Here is a 23,140-nt window from a genome sequence, read left to right on the forward strand (position 1 = left end):
TCTTTTAAATACCCCCAAAGAAAGAAGTCCAACGGTGTCAAATCACATGATCTTGGCGGCCAATTGACATCGACACCATGTGAGATAACACGGCCATTGAATTTTTCGCGCAAAAGAGCCTTTGTTTCGTTAGCTGTGTGGCAAGTGGCACCGTCCTGTTGAAACCACATATCCTCCACATCCATATGGTCCATTTCGGGCCATAAAAAGTTCGTTATCATCTCACGATAGCGAACACCATTCACAGTAACTGCCAGACCGGCATCATTTTGGAAAAAAATATGGTCCGATGATGCCGCCAGCCCATAAACCAAACCAAACAGTCACTCTTTGTGGGTGCATTGGTTTTTCGACAATCACTCTCGGATTAACATTCGCCCAAATGCGGCAATTCTGCTTGTTGACGAAGCCACTAAGGTGAATATGGGCCTCATCACTGAAGATGATTTTCGTCGGATATTGATCATCGATGGTTGCCTTTTCTTGCCATCATTCTGACCATTGACGACGTTTGAGATGGTCAGTGGGCTTTAGTTCTTGGGTCAATTGCACCTTTTAAGCGTGTAAATGCAAGTCTTTATGCATAATGTTCATCATCGACGAGCGTGAGAGGTGCAATTGTTGGCTACGACGACGAGTTGATGTGGACGACTCTTCAGCAACACTGTCGCGAACAGTAGCGATATTTCGGCAGTACGAGCTGTACGAGCATGCGCTGGTCTTTTCACATCTCCTACAGACCCGGTTTGCTCAAATTTATGCAAGATTTTTCCGATTGTACCCACATTTGGACGATTAAATTGACCGAAAAACTCACGAAGTGCACAATATGCATTTTGATTTGAACGCCCATTTTCATAATAGGCCTGAATAACTTTAACGCGTTGCTCGATTGTGTAACTTTCCATGGTTCAAATTGAGTCAGTCTGAAATTGAGAAATGACACATTAAATACAGAAAAAATAATTTACGTTTAGGTTTGGTTCACATTCAACATCGGCCCTTAAAATTTAACCACCCTTTATAAAACAAAACAAAGGCAAGAGTTAGTTTCTGTTTTAATAATAAAGTATTTAATATTTAACACGTGTTGACATTATTATGACATAATGCACTATATGTCTCTATGACTTATATGGCATATTGCACTATTTGTCTATATGACTTATATGACATATAGCGCTATCTTTTTCACTATTATGACATATATGTCTATGTATCTGAAGTGTTGTTGATTAAATTATGTATTTTAGCACGAATTTAATTAACTAACATTGAAAATTTTATTTTCTGTTGTAACTCAAATTTTATTACTTTTACAGAAACTTCTTTTGATGTCCCAGTGTTTGGAAGATCGCATTCCAAAAGGAATGAGTTCCTGGAACTAGTTCCTTTTTTGAGAAACGAAGCTTGGAACTGGTTCCTTTTAAAATAATGGAACGAAGAAGGAGAACGAATTCTTTTTTCGAAGGAACGTGAACGAAAAGTAATAGTTCCTCAAAAATTTATAATTTTGCTTTTTGCAATAGTTGTTTTTAAAGTTCAAAAAGAAAATGATTTGTATTTGGATAATCTCCAATCTAAGTTCGCATTCAGTTGGCCACATGTTCTAACTTTTGAAATAATTATGATAGTTTAAAAATTAGTACTTGTGGCTAACTTAATCCGAACTAAAACCGCGTAAAATAAATCAACATAAAATAAAAGGACTTTTTAATGCAGTTTTATTTCACGTGTTTTTAGTTAGCAAAATGAATCCGACTACTTATATTGTCAGTGATGTTTCAGTTATTGAAAATGTTAGCAATTGCACATGTAATAATAACACTGAAGTTAGTGGTAAGTTTTTATAAAACATGCTGTTACTTTTTATCTAATTTATTGAGTATTGATTGAAGTTTATTATTTTTAAAGTAAGTTTATTAACTAACGTCCTTGGCTTAACTAAAGTCACAAGTCTATGCAACAAAATTTCTTATTATGCTTAACACTATGTAATGTTTTCATTTTCTCTTAGATGAACGTTTGCCTTGGAGCGGTTTAGAATCATTTTTTGTATTCAATGGAATAAATGGCAATAATATATATGCAAAATGTGTTTTGTGTGGCCCTTTAGGAAAAGAAGTAAGTACAGTTAAAAATGCATCATCTAATCTAAAACTACATATTAAGGTAAATAAGTGTTAGTGTTTCCTACTATTTTGAATTTAATTCAGTTTACTTATCTTGAATTATATATGAAACAAAATACATATTTAGCATGCATAGTATCGTTCTATGTACCTTATACAAGCGCATGCAAAAAAGAAATTATTGTAAACATTAAGAAACTTGAATAGGTGCATATATTGATAAACATGTAAATTCAATAATTACACCATGTTGAATAAAGAATGTAATTCATTGAATTCGATGAGGTTTCAAATTTGATTTACTTATTAGTAAAAACTAATAACTTAAAGTTTTTCTTTTTTTATTACAGAATTCACCCATTCAAAATGGTTGCTTTTGAAAAAGCTATAAATAAAGGTAAAAAAAATGCTTTTGTTAAAAAGAAAAAGTTAAGTTCATCAGAGAATGTGAAAAAAGAAGTGGTGCAGTTTACTCTTGAGAAATATGAAACCGATAAAGGAAATGAGCAATTTAAATTAAATCAAAAAAGTTTAGATCAACTGGTTGTAAATTTTATTGTTAGTGAAACACAACCCTTAAATGTAGTTGATAAACCATCATTTGTGAATTTGGTGAAGTTAGGCCTTCCTAAAGACCTGAAGATTATTTGTAGTAAAACTTTAAAACTAAGTATTAATAATCTGTATTTATCAATGATTGAAGATATTACTTCAACACTTGGAGATATTATGTATGTTACAACTACAGCTGACTGTTGGAGTAAAGGTAAAAGAGGTTATATTGGGGTGACTTGTCATTGGATAGATAAAAAGACTCTTCAGCGTCATTCAGTATCTTTAGCATGTAGTCGCTTAAAAGGAAGACAAACATATACTGTTCTGGCTAATGTTTTGTATAAGATTCATACAATCTATAAAATACAAAACAAGATGGTTGCTACAAAAACAGACAGTGGTTCGAATTTTGTAAAAGCTTTTAAATCATATCCAATTTCAAAAAATTCAGAGAATTAGGAAGATAGCAATGATGATGATGAAGATAATGACAATGACAATTTATGTGATGAGAATATAATTTATATGAAATTTTAGACAAAAGTATGAACAAGAATAGAACGACTTATTTGTTCAGTTACCACAACATTTTAGATGTGCTAGTCATACACTAGACTTAATAGCAAAAAATGATGTTGAAAAAATGGTACAGGCTTCAGAAACTAATTTTAAGAAAATTTATAGGAAAGCAATGGGCAAGTGTTCATCGTTATGGAGTAAACAAAATATATCAAATAGAGTTGCTGAAAAAATTCACAATATTTTAGAGGTTTATTTAAAAACGCCAAACAAAACAAGATGGAACTGTACCTATGATAGCTTATTACAAATTGAAAATATTTTTTTAGACTCTAATGGACATAACAAAATGAACAATATAATGGATTTCTGCGAAATACAAAGATTCACAAATCAAGAAATTCAATTAATTCATGAATACTGTGAAGTAATGACTCCTCTTGCCCAATCTTTAGACTTTTTACAAGGACAAGAATCAATGTTCATGGGTTATTTATTACCGACAATGTATGCTTTGGATAAAAAGTTAATTATTTTGCAACAGAAAAATCTGAACTTTTGTGGTCCACTTGTCAACACAGTAAGAACTTCAATTAAAACTCGATTTAGTACTATTTGGGAAAAAAAAGAACTAATATTAGCATCTTGTTTAATACCACGTTTTAAATTATTATGGCTTGATGGTGTCAAACGTTTCACAGCAGAAGCCTGGCTAAAGTCTTTGTTTGAAAATGTGGATTCTAGTTCAACATCTTGTGAAATCGAATCCTCTTCACATATAGCAATAGGTTCATCTAAAGAAGACTTTTTCTGTTTACCAGTTGAAAGCAACTTAATTATAAGTTCTGGTATTGTGGAGTTGGAGTTATATTTAAAATCACAGTCAAAAGAGTTAACTGTGTCATCATTATACCCAGCAGTATTGAAAGTTTTTTTAGAACTTAACACACCTCTTCCGTCGAGTGCTCCGGTTGAACGGTTATTTTCGACAGGGTCTAATGTGATGACTGAAAAAAGACATACATCGTGTGACTCTCTATTTGAAAAATTAGTTTTATTGAAACAAAATAAATTTGGTGTCTAAAATTTTCTTTCTATTTATACTCTTTACTTGTCTTCTAAATCTTTATTTTCCATTAACAGTCTTATAATCCTCATACTTCCGACCTGAAATTAATATATCAATTCCATATGTATAATGTACATGCAGAGGCAGACTAGGCCGGTGGTACACCAAAAATATTAAAACACTTATTAAAAGTAATGATTAAGCAAAGCACTGTAAAAAAGCGCCTGCTTAGCGAAACAATAGATCTCTTATTTTGAATTAAATGTGCTATAAGTAATATCATTTACTATGTAAAAATAAGTTTAAAAAAAGGAACGAAGTAGGAACGAGTTCTATTTTTTGAGGAACGTGTAACAAGTTTCTTTTTTGATTAATGATCAAGGAATTCGAACGAGTTCTTTTTTTACGAAATGAACGGGGAACGGAACGAGATCCTTTTTAAAAGGAACTTTCCAAACACTGTGATGTCCACAATTCTCCAAGCACAAAAATTATTCTTCAATCTGCACCAAAATATAGTGCAAAACAGAACAGTGGCAAGAGTTTATTTTGATATTATTATTAAAGATGATTCAATACTTAAGTTCATAATTCAACTATTTATTGCAAATGCCAGTTTCTAGCACTGTACTTTTTGTAATCTATGCTGTTAAACCTGATTTAAGCCTGGAGATTTTTTTTTATTTTTAATTTTTACATCTATGTTTCCACACATCTGGGGTTTGGATGATAATAATAAAAAAAAAAATTTCTTTTAAAGGAAAAAATGCATCCCTTTATTTGAAGAAACAAGTAGCTGTTTCGTCTCAAGTGTTGCATCAAGTGCGAAACACAGCTGTTTTTGTGTCAGCTGCTGCAAACCTTATTTACCAACCTTCTACATTTGTAAGTCAAGTGAATCTTGCACATATTACAACAACTAACAGGGCGCATAGTGAAAATGGTCGGTAGAAGTTAAAATACTTTCATTTATTTTTGTAACAAAACTTTAACAAAAGTATTAATGGCTTTTACAAATTAAAGAAAATTTGATGGTTCTTTTTGACTTATTATTTGGCTAACAAGTTTTGAAGCCCAAATCTGCTTAACACTAAAATGTTGAAATTCAATTCCATAAAGTATGTATGGACTTGTTGACAGAATAAGAAACTACAATAAATAAAACTATATTCAAAATGAAATTTATTTCTGTTAATTTCTTAAATTAAGGTTTATCTTTCTGTAAAAGAATGCTAATGTCTTTTATGGAAAACCAATTGAGTTTTAACGGATAAGAAAAATTTCGATCAGGCAAATAATTTTTTATCAACTTTAAAAAAACAAAAAAATATCGTTTATATTAAAGACAATATCAGAAGACCATATATTGTTGGGGCAATGGTCAATAGTTTGACAGACAGCAACACTTTGGATCGTGGTAGAGCAGGTGACAATACTGCAGGAACATATGGTGGGTTGTTTTCAATTTATATAAGTTTTTTGTCTTTTTAGAATAAGCCTGTATTGTTTTTGATTTTATTTATATATTAATGATGTAGATTTCGTTTAAAAAAAAAGCATACTTTGACTAATGTTTGCAGATTATACTCTGTTCTATAACTTTAATGATACTACAGATTTGTCCTATTTAGCTATGAAACTAGACATGGTTGTTGAAAATCAAGAGGAGATTAAGGCAATGCTTTGAGGTCTTGTAGCTGTAAGCTGGAATGATATTTCTGACGATGTGTTACCCCAGAAAATCAAAATTGAACAAGAATTGGAAATTACTGTATATTTGTTTTAATTAAGATTGTGTTAAATTTACATTATTTATGCATTATTCTAGTTGGCAACAGGCCAAAATTGCTGTTAAGTGTTGTATTGTCGTGTATTTTTAAATGCATATTATCATCGATTGACTCTCTATCACCATACTTTGTCAATGAAATTCATACAGTTTTAGTAGCCAGTACCACATAACTTGACACACTATATACTAAGAATTATATATAAAAGTATATTTAAGCTTACAAGTAGCAATTTTAAATTTTCCTATAGATACATTTTGCAATTCATATATAATTTTATTCTAACAATTTAAATTACCTTACTTGCTACTTTACACAAATATTGATTCAATGATTGCTCTTTAGATAAATTATTTTGAAAGTCTAGGTGGCCGGAATAGTAAAGATGCAGTTCGGCGCATTATGCGCACAACAGCAGTAAACCAAGTTTGGTCATTATTTAGTTTCAATCGCAGAAAAGGAAAACTATCATTTGAAAGCTGTTTACTCTGCCAAGTTGTGATTAGTAAGTTTTATCCAAAGAATTTTATAAGGCAATTTACTTTAAAATGCGATGATAGAAATACTTAGTTGTCATAAAAACAATCATGAACCATAAACGTTTTTAGGTTTTTGGTTATGCAGTTAACCTTTTGAGTACTTTTATTAACTATTTTAAATATATCATTTTAAACTAATCATTTTGAAGCTTGTAAAAAGATCATAAAAGATGCTAACGAGCAAAAGATAGAGGAAAAGATTTGGGAGGTTTTAAAGCATGCTCCAAATCGACCAGGAGGAGTTAACTATGAGGTGCATGAATTTAATTGCTTTTTTTTCTCTCTTTAATGTTCATTCATAGTAAAATTTTACTAATAATGCTGATCTTAGTGTGTTTCATTCAGTCTTTATGATATAAAATGTTTATTAAATTTTTTTAGGCAAAAATTGCAGCTAATACTCCGAGCAAGAATGTGTTGTTACGACATGAAGGTTCAGATTCTGACGATTTATATTAAAATGACATTCTTTGTACGTTTTTGGTTGTGGAATTAAATAAAATAAATTTTATGTTATTGATTTTTTTTTTTGTAATTAGATTTAATTTAAATTGATGTAATTGTTGTTAGTGCCCTATAGGATACTAATTAGTACCATGTAGGGCACTAACAAGTTAACAAGTGATAATAAATAAATAAATTTTATTGTAAGATGCATTATTTTTGTTAATTGTAAACAGCTCATCCAGTTATGACTTTATGGTTGAAATGAATAATAAATTGTTATAAATCATGGGAATATCAGTTCAACTAAGCTTTTCTTTCAAAGTAATTCAGTTAAAAAACATGATAAATTTGTACTGGTTAAATAAATAAGGATTCTGTTGACGCTAAACGTTAGTTTAATGTTAAGAATAAACATTGTATTGTTTATTCCAAAAACTAAACTAGCAAATGTATAGGTTTTTTACCAAAAGTTCGTTTAAACCTTTACATTTTTACGTTTAACTAAAATAAATTTAAAAAAAAAAAGGAAAACATTGGATAAACTTCCAGTGTTCGTTATATGACGTTTGAGGTGAACGTTCAAGAGCTATCAAAATAACGTTCGTATAACGTTTGCACTGAATGTTATGCTAACGTTCTCTGTTTAGTATATGAACGTTTGTATTGAATGTTCAAGAACTGTAATTCGGAGTTCACAGAAATTAGTTCACCTAACGTTCGCGGCGAACGTTAGGCAAACCTAAACAAACATTGTGGGAACGTTTCTTGAACGTTTATTGTTAGCTGGGTCCTTTTCAACTGTGTTATTGTCATCCAACATGTTTTGAATCTCCTTCTTGATTCGCTGTTCTGACAAAGAGAACTTGTGGCATAGAGATGACAGTTCTGTAGCTTTTTTAATGGCTGACTCCAGATCCAAGCCTTCAACTGACTTCTTTAATTGCACCTTCCACAACCAAGTTCAAAAGGTAACAGGCACAGAGCAGAGCCTCGTCAACAAACTTGCATTTAGGGATGGCTGCCTTCAGGTAGGAAGCTGAGTCATGAACACAAACAACATAGCTGTGTCCGGCATTTCCGAAAATCTCTGAGACATTTCTAAAAATAAAAAAAAAATTAATAAGTATAAATATTACGCAAATTAAAATTTACATATAGCAATTTAATAGCTTTAGTTAAAATATTATATTATAGAACTATAACTAAAGGTATAAAAAATGTTACATATAACGGGTAATATCACTGATATGTTAAATTTTATAAATTTGTTCAACAACAAATCAACAAGTATTACGTAATTAGCTTACTTAGTAATAGTAAGTTAAAGTATTAGTATAAGTACTACTATGCGAAGTTAAAAAAACTTCTATAAAAATTTACTTACTGATCCAGTCTGTTTGCAATAGCTTCTGCGGTATTGATCCAGAAAAGGGTGACACACCAATAACAAACATCCGGTGGTTGAAGTCTTCATTGATGAAGTGGATGGTGATGGCTTGATAGGCGTCATTTTTCCCTCTGAAACCCAATGAAACCATCCCAAAATTATTTATTTATGTTGTGAATATTTCTTTGTTTTTAACTGACTAAGGAAGATCGACTCAACGCCTTTTTTGTAACTTGTTTATATATATTCTTATTAAGAAAACAGCGTTATTTATACTAACTCTGACATAGTTGACCATTATTCGTAACTAAAAATAAGATAATAATTACCAACTTCATACCATATATTAATTACTGTAAAAATACTTGACGTCATCGCGTGGTTTAATAAATGTTTATGACACACTCCCCCAATTTGTAGAGAACATCTACAAATTCTCATCAAAATGTTCATCAAGGGCTGTTATTTTAATAAGTTCCTTAGCCTTTGATTTCGCCATTCGTGAAGGTCTTTGTTTCAGAGCTTTTGTTTGCTCTGCTGATATGTTTTCGCAAGGTTTAGAATCGTTTAGGAATTCCTCGATCTCAGTAGGATCTTAGCAAATTTCCATCGGATAAAGCATCTGAATCGGTCTTTCCACTACTTGATTATTTCCCGTTCTTAATTTAGCACCGCGGATTATATTATCTTCTCCGCGTACAAGTTTCGTTACCATACCAATTTTCCACTCACCTCTATTCTTTTCTTCTCCTTTAAGCAAGAAAATCTCTCCCACTGCTATGTCCTTTTGATTATACCCTTTGCGCTGATATTTTTCTCGTAACGATCTTAAGTACTCGTTTGTCCACCTTTTCCACGCTAAGTTCTTGCATTTCGTAATATACCGCATTGCTCGTGTAGTCGATTTGTTGTTAAAATCTTCATCATCGTCATCTTCTGCATTTTTGGAAGGGATTGTAATACCTTTCCCATGTAAAATCATGTTTGGTGTTAATATCGGAAGTTGAATAGCGTTCTCGATATATCCTAATGGTCGGTTATTCAAAGTATTTTCAATATCAATCAAAACTTCTTTAAGTCGTTCAAAAGTCAGACGAATCCTTCCAGTTGCTTTGTGTAATGATCTTTTTACCAAACCCACCATTCTTTCAAAGAAACCTCCCCACCATGGGCTTCTTGCTAAATTAAACTTCCATTTTATGTTCATTTCACCTAAGTAATCGTTTATCAGCGGGTCTTTCTGCAATCGTCGGATCCACCTTGCAGTACTTACAAATGTTTTGGCATTGTCGCTTATTATGAGTGCAGGTGTGCCCCTTCTTGCAATCATTTCTTTTATACTTCGACGGAATTCTTCATTTTCCATTGTTTTTAGTAGATCCAAATGGATTGCTCTTGAAGTTGCACAAGTATAAAGTATAATGTATGATTTTTTGTAACACTCTTTGCTTACTTTATATTCGATTGGGCCAGCGAAATCCAAACCAATAGTTTCAAAGGGGTATTTGCTTTTAGTTCGATACTTTGGCAAATCAGCTGTTAATGGAGCTAGTAATGGTTTGCACCTGAATCTTTTACACCAATTGCAATCGTATATAATTGTTTTGACTTGGCTACGTAAGGTATCTGTCCAATAATGCTCACGAAACTTGGACATTGTTAGACAAACCATCCCATGGTGAGTCTGTGCATGTGCACTTTGAATAACCAAGTTTGTAAAGGGATGCTTGCGAGGTAAAAATATTGGGTGCTCACCTTGTAAAGGTGAGCACCCAATATTTTTACCTCGCAAGCATCCCTTTACAAACGACCCATGCAAACTAAAAGCCCATTGTGATTTCTATGTAATCGTAATCTTTCTGAAGTTTCTTTAAATTGTTCGGATTTTTCAAATTCGCATTGAGCAATTTTAATCAGCTTCTGCATTGCGTTGCTCCTTTCAGTAGCTGATAGCACACCTCGACATTTTCTTTTACTTTTGAGATTGATAATGATTCTTAAGATCCATGCCATTATTCTTATAACTTTTGGTAGTTGATACTTGTTCATAAGTTCATCAAAGTAGTTAAACGTCTCTGCTGTGGCAAGGTTATGTATTTTTGTTGGATTAACTTCTTTCATTACTTCATCCATTTGTGTATGAACTATATTGGTTGGCCACTCATTCTTTTTGGTAAGCCATATTGGACCGTTGAACCATATTTGTGGAACTTTTCCATTTTCAATTCCTCTACTTCCAATATCAGCTGGGTTGTGATTGGTTGGACAGTGACGCCAGATAATCCAACTTCGTTTATTGATTTCTTTGACACGATTTGATACAAACTGCTTCCATTTACGATTGTCATTAAGGCTCCAATGCAGTGCTACTGAACTATCAAGCCAGCCGTATATTTCCATAACTGGGCATCCTTCAAGTGCCAATTTAACGTTTGTAAGAGCATTAGCTACCATGTGTTCAGAAATCAATTCAAGCCTGGGAACAGAACAACCTCGTTTTGATATGCGTGATTTGGCTGTAAATAATCCTTGAGTTACTTTGTTTCCTTGATGCACTACTACGTATATTGCACTGCAGCAGCCATCTTTGCTAGCATCACCAAATCCATGGATTTCAATCTTTTTTATTATATGATTTAAAACAGTTATACTTCTTGGTATTGGTGTAAGGTCTGGTAACGTATATTTCCAAAGCATCCATTTCTTTGAAAATTCAGGTGAAAGTTTTTTATCCCAAGCAAATTTTAAATCACAAATTTGTCGATATATAAGTTTTTGCTGTTAGTGTTATTGGGGAAATCACACCAAGTGGATCAAAAACTCTAGCCAAACTTTCTACAATTCCTCTTTTGGTTGTGATGTTTGTTTGGCGAGTTGGTCTGCAATCCACTAATAAAGTGTCATCATTTTTGTCCCACAACAAACCAAGAATTTTAGAATAACGTTTATTTTGTTCATTGATGGTAACTTCATGATTGTTCTCTTTTGAATCATTGGTTTCCAATGCAGGAAAATTCGAGTGCCATTTTTGAAGCTGGAATCCTCCGATTTCGAACAGATGAATTGCTGTTTGTTTCAATTTTTCGACACATTCCAGGTCAACTCCCCCAGTGATTATATCATCAACATATATGCCCCTGTTGATTATCTGAATTTCATTCTTTTTATGAGGATAATGTTTTTCATACGTCATTAAATGTTGCTTGATTACTCCCCCAAGAATAAAGGGACTAGATGCACAGCCAAACGGGATTCGAGTAAATCTTAGAGTTATTACTTCTTTACTTTTCAAGTCCGATATCCAATAGAAACGGAAAACATCACGATCTTTAGTATCAACTCTTATTTGTAGGAACGCTTGTTTAATGTCTCCAGTAAGACAAATAGGTTGCAATCTGTTTTGTAAAATAACATTGAGTAGTAAGGGTTGTAATGAAGGACCAATATGTAAACAATATGTACTCTTTACCTGATGCTTCATAAACAATCCTTAGCTTGGTTGTTTCGGAGTCCTCTTTTATCACTGCTCGATGAGGCATGTAGAATATTCTCTTGCCAGTTGGTTTGTTTGGTGCATACTCAATTATCCCATCCTTGAGTTGTTCTTGAATAATAGCGTTATATTTTATGAGATCATTTGGTTTCTTTTCCAGTTTTCTAAGTACGCTATGCAACCTTGAGATACTCCCATCTGAATAGGATGCTAGTTTTGAATGTTCTACTTTCCATGGTAATCCAGTGTGATAAGAACCAGTCGAGTCTTGTTGTAGCTGTTCTTTAAATTCTTCATATACTTCATTTTGATTCCCTTTGCTTTGATCTTCTAGACCAAGAACATCCAAGCTATATAGTTCTTTGTAACAGTCCTTGGTTGACTTTGTAAAATATAAACAGTCCGAGGTGCTTTGTCCTGGTCCCATAACCGTCCATCCAAATATGGTTTCTTCTGCAATAGCTTCTCCATCATTTCCAGTCCTGAAACCTTTCAACTTTATTCTTGCAATATCACCAGCACCAATTATAAGATGAATCTTATGATCATCGTAGTCATCTTCATTATGAAAATGCAATCCCTCTAAGTGTTTGAATTTCTTTTTTAGGACGGATATCCTCGGATTTTGTAGCACTGTAAGCACTTTCCTTTCTAGCTTGTAGAGTTTAATATCAAGGCTGCTGCGTCCGTTTATTGAATATAGAGTTGTGTAGAACAACGGAAGGTTTTGATGTACTGATCCAGTCATTGTTTCAATATTTTTCGATTCCCAATTAATTGGCTCTAACTTTAGGTACTTGATTAGCGTAGATGAAGCATAAGAACTACCAGCTCCCGTATCCAAGAGTGCTCTCACTTTATATTTGCCAACGTTCACAACAACTGTGGGATGAATAGTTTGCCCTTCGTATCCAGTCATAAGGATACCCTTTTTTGATTCGTCTTTGTTAACCCCAGTGCATATAGATGAATGATGCCTTCCTTGACAATGGTAGCAAGAACGTTTGCTACGACAGTTGGATACTGTGTGGTTTGTTGACGTCCAGTTGAAGCAGCGATGGTTTTCTTTAAGATATTGTTTCCTTTGCTGTGTTGAATGAAGTTTCGTACATTCGTGACTACGATGATTTTGCGAACTGCAGTAGACACAGCCAATGTTTTTAGTTTCGTTATGTTGGAAGTGTTTTTCCATTTGATTTTTGTGCTCCCTATTATTGTGGGGTTTTGAATTTTCTCTTCTGATATTATTTCTTGTTCGTCCAATAGATGATTCTAGGTTTCGTAAGGTATATTCACGTAGAGCTTCAATTAGCTGTTCAAAGCCCCATTCCTGCCATTTAGGATCTGTTCGAGTAATATCAGCTTTAACAGGGCCCAGTTTGTTGAGAGTTTCACGTACCAGTATTTCTGCTGTTTCCAATTTGTTTAAAGTTTTCAAGGAGTTTATGCTTACATTTAATTTTCTGTAAAATGATGTATTTGATCCACGTCGGTATTTTTTATGTAGGGAAGATCCATGATATCACGACCATGCTGGCGTATAATTTCAGAAGTGATTCCATATTTTTGATTTAGAATCATTTTCGCTTTTTCATAACCATTTGCATTAAAAGGGAGTCCAGCAATTTCCTCTTTTGGCGTGTTTGATAATAGTTCACGTAAGTACGATAATTTAGTTACTGGAGGATAGCTTCTGTTGTCAATTTCTGTGCTGAATTGTTCCCAGAACCGCACCCAATCCAGAATAGTCCCATCAAATTTTGAAATTTGTAGTCTGGGAAGTTTTGCTTTACAATCATTTGTGTGTGCACTGTGCATGCTTTGAGTTGTTTCTTGTTTTTGTTCATTTAGTTCTTCTTTTACACGAGCAATTTCTTCGTGCATTTTCTTCTTTTTCGTAATTTCTCTTTCTACGCGGTATTCTTCCAGCGAGGTCAGAAGTTCGCTTTGCTGTTTAACTAAGTTGTTCTGTTGTTCGTACCAGTTGTCGATTTCTTGATTGTCGGCGTTTTCTTCGTCTCTTTTTAATTCTTCTATGTTTTGGATTAAGTTAAAAGTCTCCGACAGTTTTGCTTTGATGGTTGGTTCTAATCTATCTAGTGTGTGTATATCGTTATTGTTCAATGATATGCGTACTTCCAGACCAAGTCGCTCAACTTTTGTTAATGTTAGTTCCTATTTCCTTAATAGTGTAGCGATTTGATCTTCGCGTTGCTTCGGAGGCATTTTAAATTCTATTGTAATCTTTGATTCCTTACGTCAGTTGATAGCTTGAAGAGTGTTCCGTAGATTCCAGTGTCCTAGCAGGGTCGCCACTTTGTGTTGTGAATATTTCTTTGTTTTTAACTGACTAAGAAAGATCGACTCAACGCCTTTTTTGTAACTTGTTTATATATATTCTTATTAAGAAAACAGCGTTATTTATACTAAATCTGACATAGTTGACAATTATTCGTAACTAAAAATAAGATAATAATTACCAACTTCATACCATATATTAATTACTGTAAAAATACTTGACGTCATCGCGTGGTTTAATAAATGTTTATGACACTTAATCAAAAGTACAATAAGTTATATATCTTACTTATAACGTGAGTATGTTGTGGCAGACTTGATCAGCATCTTTGGGTTGAAATAAGCAATCAGATCCTGGAAGCCTTCCTGCTCAACAAGGCAAAACGGTAAGTTGCATCTTGCTAAGAACTTTGTAATTTCCAAATCACATTGAAGTTGATCGCTGTCTTGTGGTTTATATTTTAACCAAGCATCCATCTTTTTGTTCTGATTGGCCTTTGATGGAGTGCTCAGTTTTCTTGACTTTACTCTTCTGTCCAAGACCAGAGGAAACTTGTCTCTATGATCCTTTTTATAGGACTCTTACTTGTCGTATATCTGTAAAATTAAAAAAAAGTTGTAAAATTTTTGTATTTCAATGAGCACGCAAAGCCTGTTATACATTGTGGTGTTTAAATTTTGAACATACTAAATATAGAAATACTCAATTAAAAACTTTTTTTCACAATTATTATATTACTTGTCTTAGCTCATTAAAAGCAACATCACCCTTCCTCTTCCAACTCTTTCACCAGTTGCACTTTGAGCCACCTCTTCTTCAAAGAAATTCCAGATTTCCGTTCTTGGACGCGGCATGATGCTGGCAACTGACTTATAAGATCAAAATTCTAAACTAAATAAGATAAAGGATCTTTTACTTCACAAAAAAAAAATTTAGTCTGGACAATAATTCTGTCCAACTAGTCACTTTGACTCCCTCTCGAAAACTAGCCTTTTCCCAAAAAATGACAAAGTTTTTTATTATAAAATTTCTATCGGACATTTTAAATAACTGATATTTCAAATTTTACAACAATATGAAGTTATTAAATTAACATTTCAAAAATTTATGTTTTCCTTTACTACTTTGAACAACCTGTAGTAATAGCAATTTTTGTTATCTAAGTTTAACCATATTTCACTTAAAAAGTTTAATAACAAAGTAAAAATAGACATTTTGTACATACTACGGTATTATAACAAATAAAATAAAACAAAATTTATCATATCTTACCTTCAAAATTGATTAAATTTCAATGTTTTTTTGTGGGGAATAATTTAGACTTCCCTGAGACACTAAAGAGTTACTGTTTTTTTTTAAACTTGATTTTATTTTTCCCATTTGACTGCGAATCATACAGTTTACAAACTTTAATCCCTTTTTATACAGTTTTACAACCACGCCATTTCGACACATTAAATACATTAAGACATTACATGCGTTAACTTCTATATACATTAACACCGACACAAATTATTACCTTACATACATTAACACGCTAATTGCATCTTGAAGGCGATATTCCCGAAACTTTTGACTTTAGTTGATCAACAAAGTTTTCAGCTGACATCCTATTTGATTGGTCTGGAAAGATCAATGATATCTATTAACTAGATGTCTAACTTGCGCTTCCGAAGGGAAGCAAAATTTTTGCCAGCCAGATATATTTTGCCAGACTGAAATGACGAATTGATAAATCAAAGCAAAACAAAAATGAAGTATTGTCAGTTTAAATAAAATGGCTACCGGCTTTAAAAATTTTAAAAACTTGCTTCACATTTTCTTACGGAATTTTTTTGAAATGAGACATCTAGATAATATATACAATTGCGAAGGATTAACTTGTAAAACCGGTAAAGATAGGCAAAGCGACATCTTGATTTTACTTAAAGATTTATAATATATTTGAACTAAAATTTGGCATTTAAAAAAAAAAAAAATTGAAATATTGTAAAAAATATCGTTATTATACCGATAAACATCGGTATTCTCGTTATTTTTATGTGTTCCGATAAAACGATAAAAAAAAGCCGGTGTTATCTTTTCAAACGATAAGTTATCGTTTAGTTATCGTTTCAAACGATGTTATTGTTTCATGGACAAACTCATATCGTTTGATATCGTTATCGTTTCATATCGCTATCGTTTCAAAATAATAATAATAATAATATTTGGGAACGTTTAAACCCGAAACTTGTGGTAGAAGAGTTTTTTAGGTAATTATGTTTATTGCTTGTTTTATAAATAAACTTTCATGGTCAAGTTGCCAATTTTTTTGTGCTCTGCTTGAGTAAGATGATTGTTTTATCATTACCGCAAAGTTAAATATGCAGCATTTTAATCGTTGTTAGGATATTTAATCTATGCTTATTCACCTTTTATCCTTTATTTAATTCTTGTTATTATGATTGCAATATAATTGCCTGGAATGGTAGTGCACAAATGCACAGTGGGCCAGAATCCCATATTTTTGGAAAAAAGTCATAACTTTTTTTCCTTTCATCCATAGGTCTCAAAATTTCGTATATAAAGTAATTGGATGATTATAATTTGAATGAGCATGATGATTTTTTTGTGGTTGCCATGGCAACCCCAGTTGCATAGCAACAGATATTTATGCTTAGTTCTAAAGGGTTATTTTTAAAGCCATTTGTTTCTAAACTTGGTATGCAAATTAATTTGATGATTATAATATGATTGAGCATAACTATTTGCTTTAATTCATAGTCACACTTTCATATAGGTACACACATTTCCAAAATTATAAAGGTACATAAGACACATTTATAAACTAATATCATCTGTAGATGATCTCAATAAGTCAATAACTCCAGCTGGTAAGTTTTTCGTTTTGGTATGACTTCCTGCTGTCTTTCTCAGAGATGCAATAAATGGATCAGATGTACACAATAGTCGATTTAACAAATCTTGGTTAGTTTTCACACGAGATGTTTTTCTTGTAAAATGTTCACGATAGTTTTGAAAGTCTTTATTGCGTGCTTCTTCAGAATACATACCAATCGGTAATGCTAAAGTTTTAATAATTTCAGAACCATGGATTTTGTGGAGAGATTGGGGCATATAGTACCAAGGATAATGATGAACATAAATTCGAGCTGTTTTTAAACAGAAAGCCTCAAATTTATCAGTGTCGATGTCTAAACCACATGAAATTGTTGTCAATATAATATGCAAATTTAGAATCAGTTCAACATCAATATTTAAAATTTCTGCGAACTTTTCCGCATATTGAAATGCTCTTCGAGCCGTATTTCCATCATTTGATGTTCCACTACCACCAGATTTTGGAACATCAGCTATCAAGCCCATTTCATCTTTAAATCTATTTTGAATTTGTTGTTTCAGAGCCTTTACTTTGAATTTATCTTCTACTGTTTTTGCCTGCCACTTTTTCAAAGTCATTTTATATCCAATATGTAATAAACATTCAAAAAAACGTATCCAAGCATGTAAGGATGATAAACCAAATGAATAACTGCCTGTTATACCCTTTTTCAAAACCATTTTTTCAATATCATTCATTCCTTTGGGACTTGCCCCACATATAGTACAGCATTGACTAGAATTTGTAACATCTGAAAGAGCAGTATGAACTTTTCCATCAACCATAGTAATTTGTATTATATGATGTATTTTGATTTTTTTATTATTTATATCAATTTCAGTATCTTGCAAATTTGAAATCTCAAGCCTAATGAGATCCTCTTCTGATTTAGAAACTGCTGTCGTTTCTTTTTCAAATTTAAAACGCAGAGGTCTACAGTACATTGTTGATGATGGTCGTGGATTTCGCCAAGCAGGGTACCGTTTTCCATTTTTAAAGCCACATAAGTCCAATGGCGCTAGGCATGTAATAAAAAGTGCCTGCTCATTGTTTAAATTTCTTGTTACCGTTCCTTGCGATATTTGTTTATATATGGACTGTCCTGTGCCTTAACTGGTCTTCCAATAGGTATTGGTGTTACATTTAAATCTTCAGGAACATGGCTTTGAAGCCATTTTTTATTCTTTTCTTCAAATCGAGCCATGCTGCTATATGACTTGCGCCACTTATCTCGTAGATGCGTTATTATTGTTCCTAATTGCTGCTTGTTGCAATGCAAATTCATAGCATCAATAAGTTTGTCCACAATACCAGAATCAGATATTTGTAAATTATTAGGCTTATGCATGATGAATGCATAGATATCAAAGTATTTCATTTTCAGCCTACAAATGCAAAAAATATATTCTTGATTAGACATTTGGACAACCAGACATGAAACAAGCTCCAAATATTTATATGTTCATTTTAATGTGATAAAAAAGATGTTTTGCTAAAAATCGCGATGATTGGAGCCTGGGAACACAAAAAATGCCAGAATGTTGGCCCCCCTGCCCCAAAGATGAAGCTTGTAAAAATCATGTATAGAGACGCAGCTGACATCCGCCGACAATAGGTAAAATATATATCGATAATGTACATATTGGGCAAGATATTTCAAATCTCAAATTTCTGGAGCACCCTGGAGCGCAAAAGTATTTTTTTATTTAAATGAAATTTTCACTAAAAAAAGTACTTTAAATACGCCATCATTAGAAACCAGTTTATTTGATATAGCTTACTTGCAAAATAACTTTGGAATAGCTCATTTCATAGATAATACTTAGTTTTATTTAATTGTGCAATAAAAAATGAAGTTTTAAAAATTAATAACAATTTTATGCTTATTAGTAACACGAAAAATATTATTAAATAAAAAAAAAAAAAAAAAAAAATTTAAAAAAAAACAAAACCTTTTTTATTATCAGCTTGAAATGCAAACGGCATAAGAGCTTTACAGAAATATATACATTTTATAAAAGCCAGATGTTTAAGCTTTAAAATGGTATATAACAATGTCAATTTTGAGAATATTTTTTTTATACTTTTTTCCACCACCTGGCCCACTGTGAAATGTTTGGGTACGATTTATTTTTCAATTTAATCTTTACCATTAACTTTACTTTTATTATTATTATTTTTTTTAAATATTTATTGAAATTTTTTTCTGTTTGATTAATCAAATACTTTCGTAGAAGAGTTACACAAAAGTAATTTGCGCCAAAAAAAGAATTTTACTATGAAAAACTTGCAGAACGGTTTGTAAAACAATCTGTGTGCGCAGTTTTAAAATTACATTTCAGTTCGCTAGAAGTTTGGAATGGGATTTTAAAAATCAGTTTCTAAGTTGGTTGCTTAAGATATAAAATGGTTGTCTATGGCATTGGCAATAACTTTTTTGGCATTGGAACAGCACGGAATCCCATATTCATTTTAAAGAAGTCCAGTTTATGTGTGGGTTTTCTAAAATTTCTCTTTTTACTTATTTGGTTTTCCACTTCTTTTTTGTCGGAAAATGATATTCAAACACATCTAAGTTCATCTGATCTAAGCATCGGCGTTACCGCACCGTCGGTAAAAATGCGTAAATTTGCGTAAAATGCGTAAAAATGCGAAAATTAGCGTAAAATGCGTTAATTTGCGTAAATTTGCGTAAAAATGCGTAAATCTGCGTAAAAAGCGTAAAAATGCGTAAAAATGCGTAATTACCGCGGTAATTTTGCGTAAAAATGCGTAATACGCAATTTTACCGCATTTATCACTTTTTACCGCATTTATCACTTTTTACCGTTTTTATCACTTTTTACCGCTTTTTATCACGATTTACCGCATTTTATCACAAATTACCTCTTTTTTTGCTGATTACCGAAAAACTAAAAAAAGATACTTTAAATTGCTTTTTGTATTTCTATTAGTAAATATTACATTTACAGTTTTAAACAAACAAGTTATTGATAAAAAATTAATCATCAGATATATCATCATCTGTCTCTAATAAAATGTTTGCAAGCTCAGATGCTCTGTACTTTTTTTTCTCATTCCCCTTCCAATTCGACTTCATTATATTACCTAATTTTGCTTTTTTGATTCTACTTTGATTGTGCTGGAGTGTCATTGGAATAAACAAAGAGACACTTTGAGTTTGGTCTTTACCTTGAGTCACTTCATACCCTTCTTGTTGAGCTAGAGTCCTTTGACTCTCTTGAGTATCTAACTGTAGCTGTTGTTACTTATTAGGTTCAGGACCAGTTTGAGTATCTGATAAAGTTGGAGAAGCCTTTTCAAGTGCACCTCTTTTTTTAGTTTCAGTTTGACTATGTGATTTTCCCTGTTGGTGAGTCTTCTTAGTTGGTGGTGTGACATGTGGTAATTCATACGGCTCTTCTAAAATCAGTAACTGTCTAAAATGTCTAAAATCAGTAACTGTCCTACCTCCTACTGAAAACATTCTTTCTGATGAAGCAGAAGTCACAGGTATAGCCAAGTAACTTCTAGCCAGACCAGCTAGCAAAGGTAACTCATTTTTATTTTGCTTCCACCATTCTAAAGCATCCACATCCCTTTCAGGTAAGGCCATAGTCTGATACTTTTCAAATTCAAGCATCAAGGGTGGCTTGAGCTTTGATTGGCTAGGCTGTGAAGTCCCAGGGCGATGCGCTGAAACCTGCCTCTTGTCTTTCAAAAACTCAAGGTCCACTGGATCCTTTGTTTCGTCAAGATCTGATGTTTCTAGCGAAGTATGATCATCAACCAATGACTCGCAGAACTGGATTGTGGTTGGGTGATTGTCAACCAATTCCTTGATGGCGGCTTCCCTCCCTTCCTCACTGTTTGCAATATTTTTGAGTGTATATCCTCTATAATATGGGTGCAGAAGTGAACCCACATTATAGTATTTGACTCCAACGCCATAATTAGGTAAACCCTTCTCAAATTCTTTCATGAAGTTGTGTAGGCACTCTGCAACTTGAGGGTCACGCTCTTCAATGTCATTTATGGTTCTTTTGCAAAGCAAGTGGAGATTTAATGTCTTTTTGAACTTTATGCATAGTCACTAGATTTTCAGAAGACCAGGAATCAGAGCATCGCTTACATTCTGCCAGAAATGGTAAAATGTTGTAAATACTAATAAACTCTAACTCATCCGGAATCAAACTTTGAAGATCTGGTTTGTTTAGAGTTTCTAGAGCAACCAGTAAACCAGCCTTCAATCTGAGGATTGACTTAAGCATCATAAAGTTAGAATTCCATCTTTACTGGTTCTATATTTGCTTCCACGCACGCTTTCTTGATGTCCTGCCAGTCTAATGAACTTTGGTGGGTCCTTTGAGCAAGTCCTTCACATTTCTTAATTATACCATTGACTCCTTCTGATTTTTCTACAGCCTTTGTTAAACAAGTGTTGAGCAGATGATCGGCACAGGTTAGATGATCACTGATCTCTTTGCTTTCCGTGATTGCTTTCTTCATGTTGGCTGCAGCATCAGTAACACCCACTTTGTAAAGGTCTTCCCTCTGAAGACCAGGAAATTGAGAAATCATGTGGTCTATTCCTTGTGCAAGCAAAACCCCTGTATGTCTCCCAATAAAGTTTTGGCAATCCAAAGATAAGTTTTTGAGTTCAAAGTCTTTGGTAACATAATGCAATGTAAGGGAGACGAAGGGATCACCATTTCTTGCAGTCCATCCATCTGTAGTGAAAGCTGCCATTTCGCAATGCGGGATGTCTCTCTCAATTTGCATTTTTACATCACGTCTTAGATTGCGATAAATCATTGGTAGCTTTAATTTGGATAAGGTGGTTGGACTTTTTAGGTTGGCTTGTGGACAAAGATAATTCAGCAGCATTTTGAAGCCAGCAGTTTCAATAACGTGAAACGGGAGGTTAGAGAGAACTAGTGAAAGGGTTAGGATGGTATCAAATTCCAACTGTTGAGCACTTTGTGAAGGCCACTTTATTGTTTCAGTAAAGTCGTCCATTTTTGTTTGGTGACTTGATGATGCATCATGTGGGAGGTTATCAAGCCTTTTGTTTTTATTAATAGGACCAAAATATCTTCTTATGGTACTGGACTTATCAGCCTCTGCCTGAGCATTCCTCTTTTCTTGAAATTTCTTCTCTTTATTTTCGTTATCGACTTTTTGCATCTGGTAAAAAGATAGCGGATTGCAGGATCTGAAATAAAATAGTGGAATTATATATGTTTAAAAGGATGCGAATTACAATGTTTCAGTAGTAGATAGTTCATAAAAAATAAATACATGAACCACAAGACACATTAGTGTTTTTTTAAAAATTCTAAATAATTTTTTTTTTATCATGTTGCATTTTACCATGGACATATAAGAAATGGACGTGCAACCTATTGTTTTTTTTGCGAACCATGCTCGTTGCGCATAGTTAGAAATCTTTTGTTTTAAGCAATAGAAATTAAATTTTATTAAAGTCTGTCGGATTTAACGAAAATTTTTGGACTCGTCTAACCAGTCATTTCAACTTCCTCTCATTTATTAAAGATAACAGCAAAAGAACCAAGTTTTAAGCTTAATTTTATATAGATAGACATTCTTAATACCTTAAGAAATAACGCGGACACTGAAAAGAAATTGAGATCATTTGCTTGACTACCTTAGTACATGTATAACTTGAGATAAAATAAATAATACAAAAATCAAATTGTTTTGTAGCTACCTAGAGCACAATGGTTTCATGTCTAGGGAATTACTCCATCTATTATATTGCTGTAGACATCCAGTTTATGAATATTATAGAATTTTCTATTTTTATGTTTAACAACAGAAATATATACAGTAAAGGATAAATAACTTATACATAAAATGAATGTAAATACAATAAAGAAAAAAATAATTTGTCACAGTTTTAAAGAATTTAGCAAAGTCAATTTATGGCAAACCGCAAGAATAACTAAGTATTTAATATTAACATAAAATGATTTACCAGCTATATATAAACTAATTTTTATTTG

The 23,140-nt window shown here is 32.7% G+C and overlaps 7 protein-coding genes and 1 pseudogene across 9 annotated transcripts in view; 5 read left to right on the plus strand and 3 right to left on the minus strand.

Moving 5' to 3' along the window:
* Positions 1 to 23,140, plus strand: part of LOC145181174 (procollagen galactosyltransferase 1-like) — a 381,403-nt gene that overhangs the window by 6,986 nt on the left and 351,277 nt on the right. The window lies entirely within an intron of this gene.
* Positions 1 to 23,140, plus strand: part of LOC145181173 (glycogen [starch] synthase, muscle-like) — a 361,885-nt gene that overhangs the window by 6,986 nt on the left and 331,759 nt on the right. The gene's annotated exons all lie outside the window — the stretch shown is intronic.
* LOC145181181 (non-structural maintenance of chromosomes element 4 homolog A-like) overlaps positions 1 to 23,140 on the plus strand; it is a 227,620-nt gene that overhangs the window by 6,986 nt on the left and 197,494 nt on the right. The gene's annotated exons all lie outside the window — the stretch shown is intronic.
* Positions 1 to 23,140, plus strand: part of LOC145181172 (protein zer-1 homolog) — a 207,822-nt gene that overhangs the window by 6,986 nt on the left and 177,696 nt on the right. The gene's annotated exons all lie outside the window — the stretch shown is intronic.
* LOC149883237 (uncharacterized) lies at positions 1,704 to 4,151 on the plus strand (annotated as a pseudogene). The gene is made up of 3 exons (XR_016456342.1): positions 1,704 to 1,839; positions 2,018 to 2,180; positions 2,483 to 4,151. The product of XR_016456342.1 is annotated as an uncharacterized LOC149883237 (transcript).
* Positions 9,034 to 10,095, minus strand: LOC149883238 (uncharacterized). The gene has a single exon (XM_090101032.1). The coding sequence runs from the start codon at positions 10,093 to 10,095 to the stop codon at positions 9,034 to 9,036; it is 1,062 nt and encodes a 353-aa protein (XP_089957158.1).
* LOC149883239 (uncharacterized) lies at positions 11,188 to 15,084 on the minus strand. The gene is made up of 5 exons (XM_090101033.1): positions 14,993 to 15,084; positions 14,816 to 14,826; positions 13,458 to 14,087; positions 11,901 to 13,341; positions 11,188 to 11,833 (listed from the first exon to the last, which is right to left on the minus strand). The coding sequence occupies exons 1-5, from the start codon at positions 15,082 to 15,084 to the stop codon at positions 11,188 to 11,190; spliced, it is 2,820 nt and encodes a 939-aa protein (XP_089957159.1).
* Positions 16,719 to 19,105, minus strand: LOC149883240 (uncharacterized). Its single transcript, XM_090100866.1, has 2 exons — positions 19,067 to 19,105; positions 16,719 to 18,499 (listed from the first exon to the last, which is right to left on the minus strand). Exon 2 carries the CDS (start codon positions 18,056 to 18,058, stop codon positions 17,054 to 17,056), a length of 1,005 nt encoding a protein of 334 aa, XP_089956992.1. The 5' UTR covers positions 18,059 to 18,499; positions 19,067 to 19,105; the 3' UTR covers positions 16,719 to 17,053.

Source organism: Hydra viridissima, unplaced genomic scaffold (assembly GCF_058129835.1).
Source record: "Hydra viridissima isolate aposymbiotic clone 2 unplaced genomic scaffold, HvirCarnegie_v1 scaffold_10, whole genome shotgun sequence".
Lineage (NCBI taxonomy): Eukaryota > Metazoa > Cnidaria > Hydrozoa > Anthoathecata > Hydridae > Hydra > Hydra viridissima.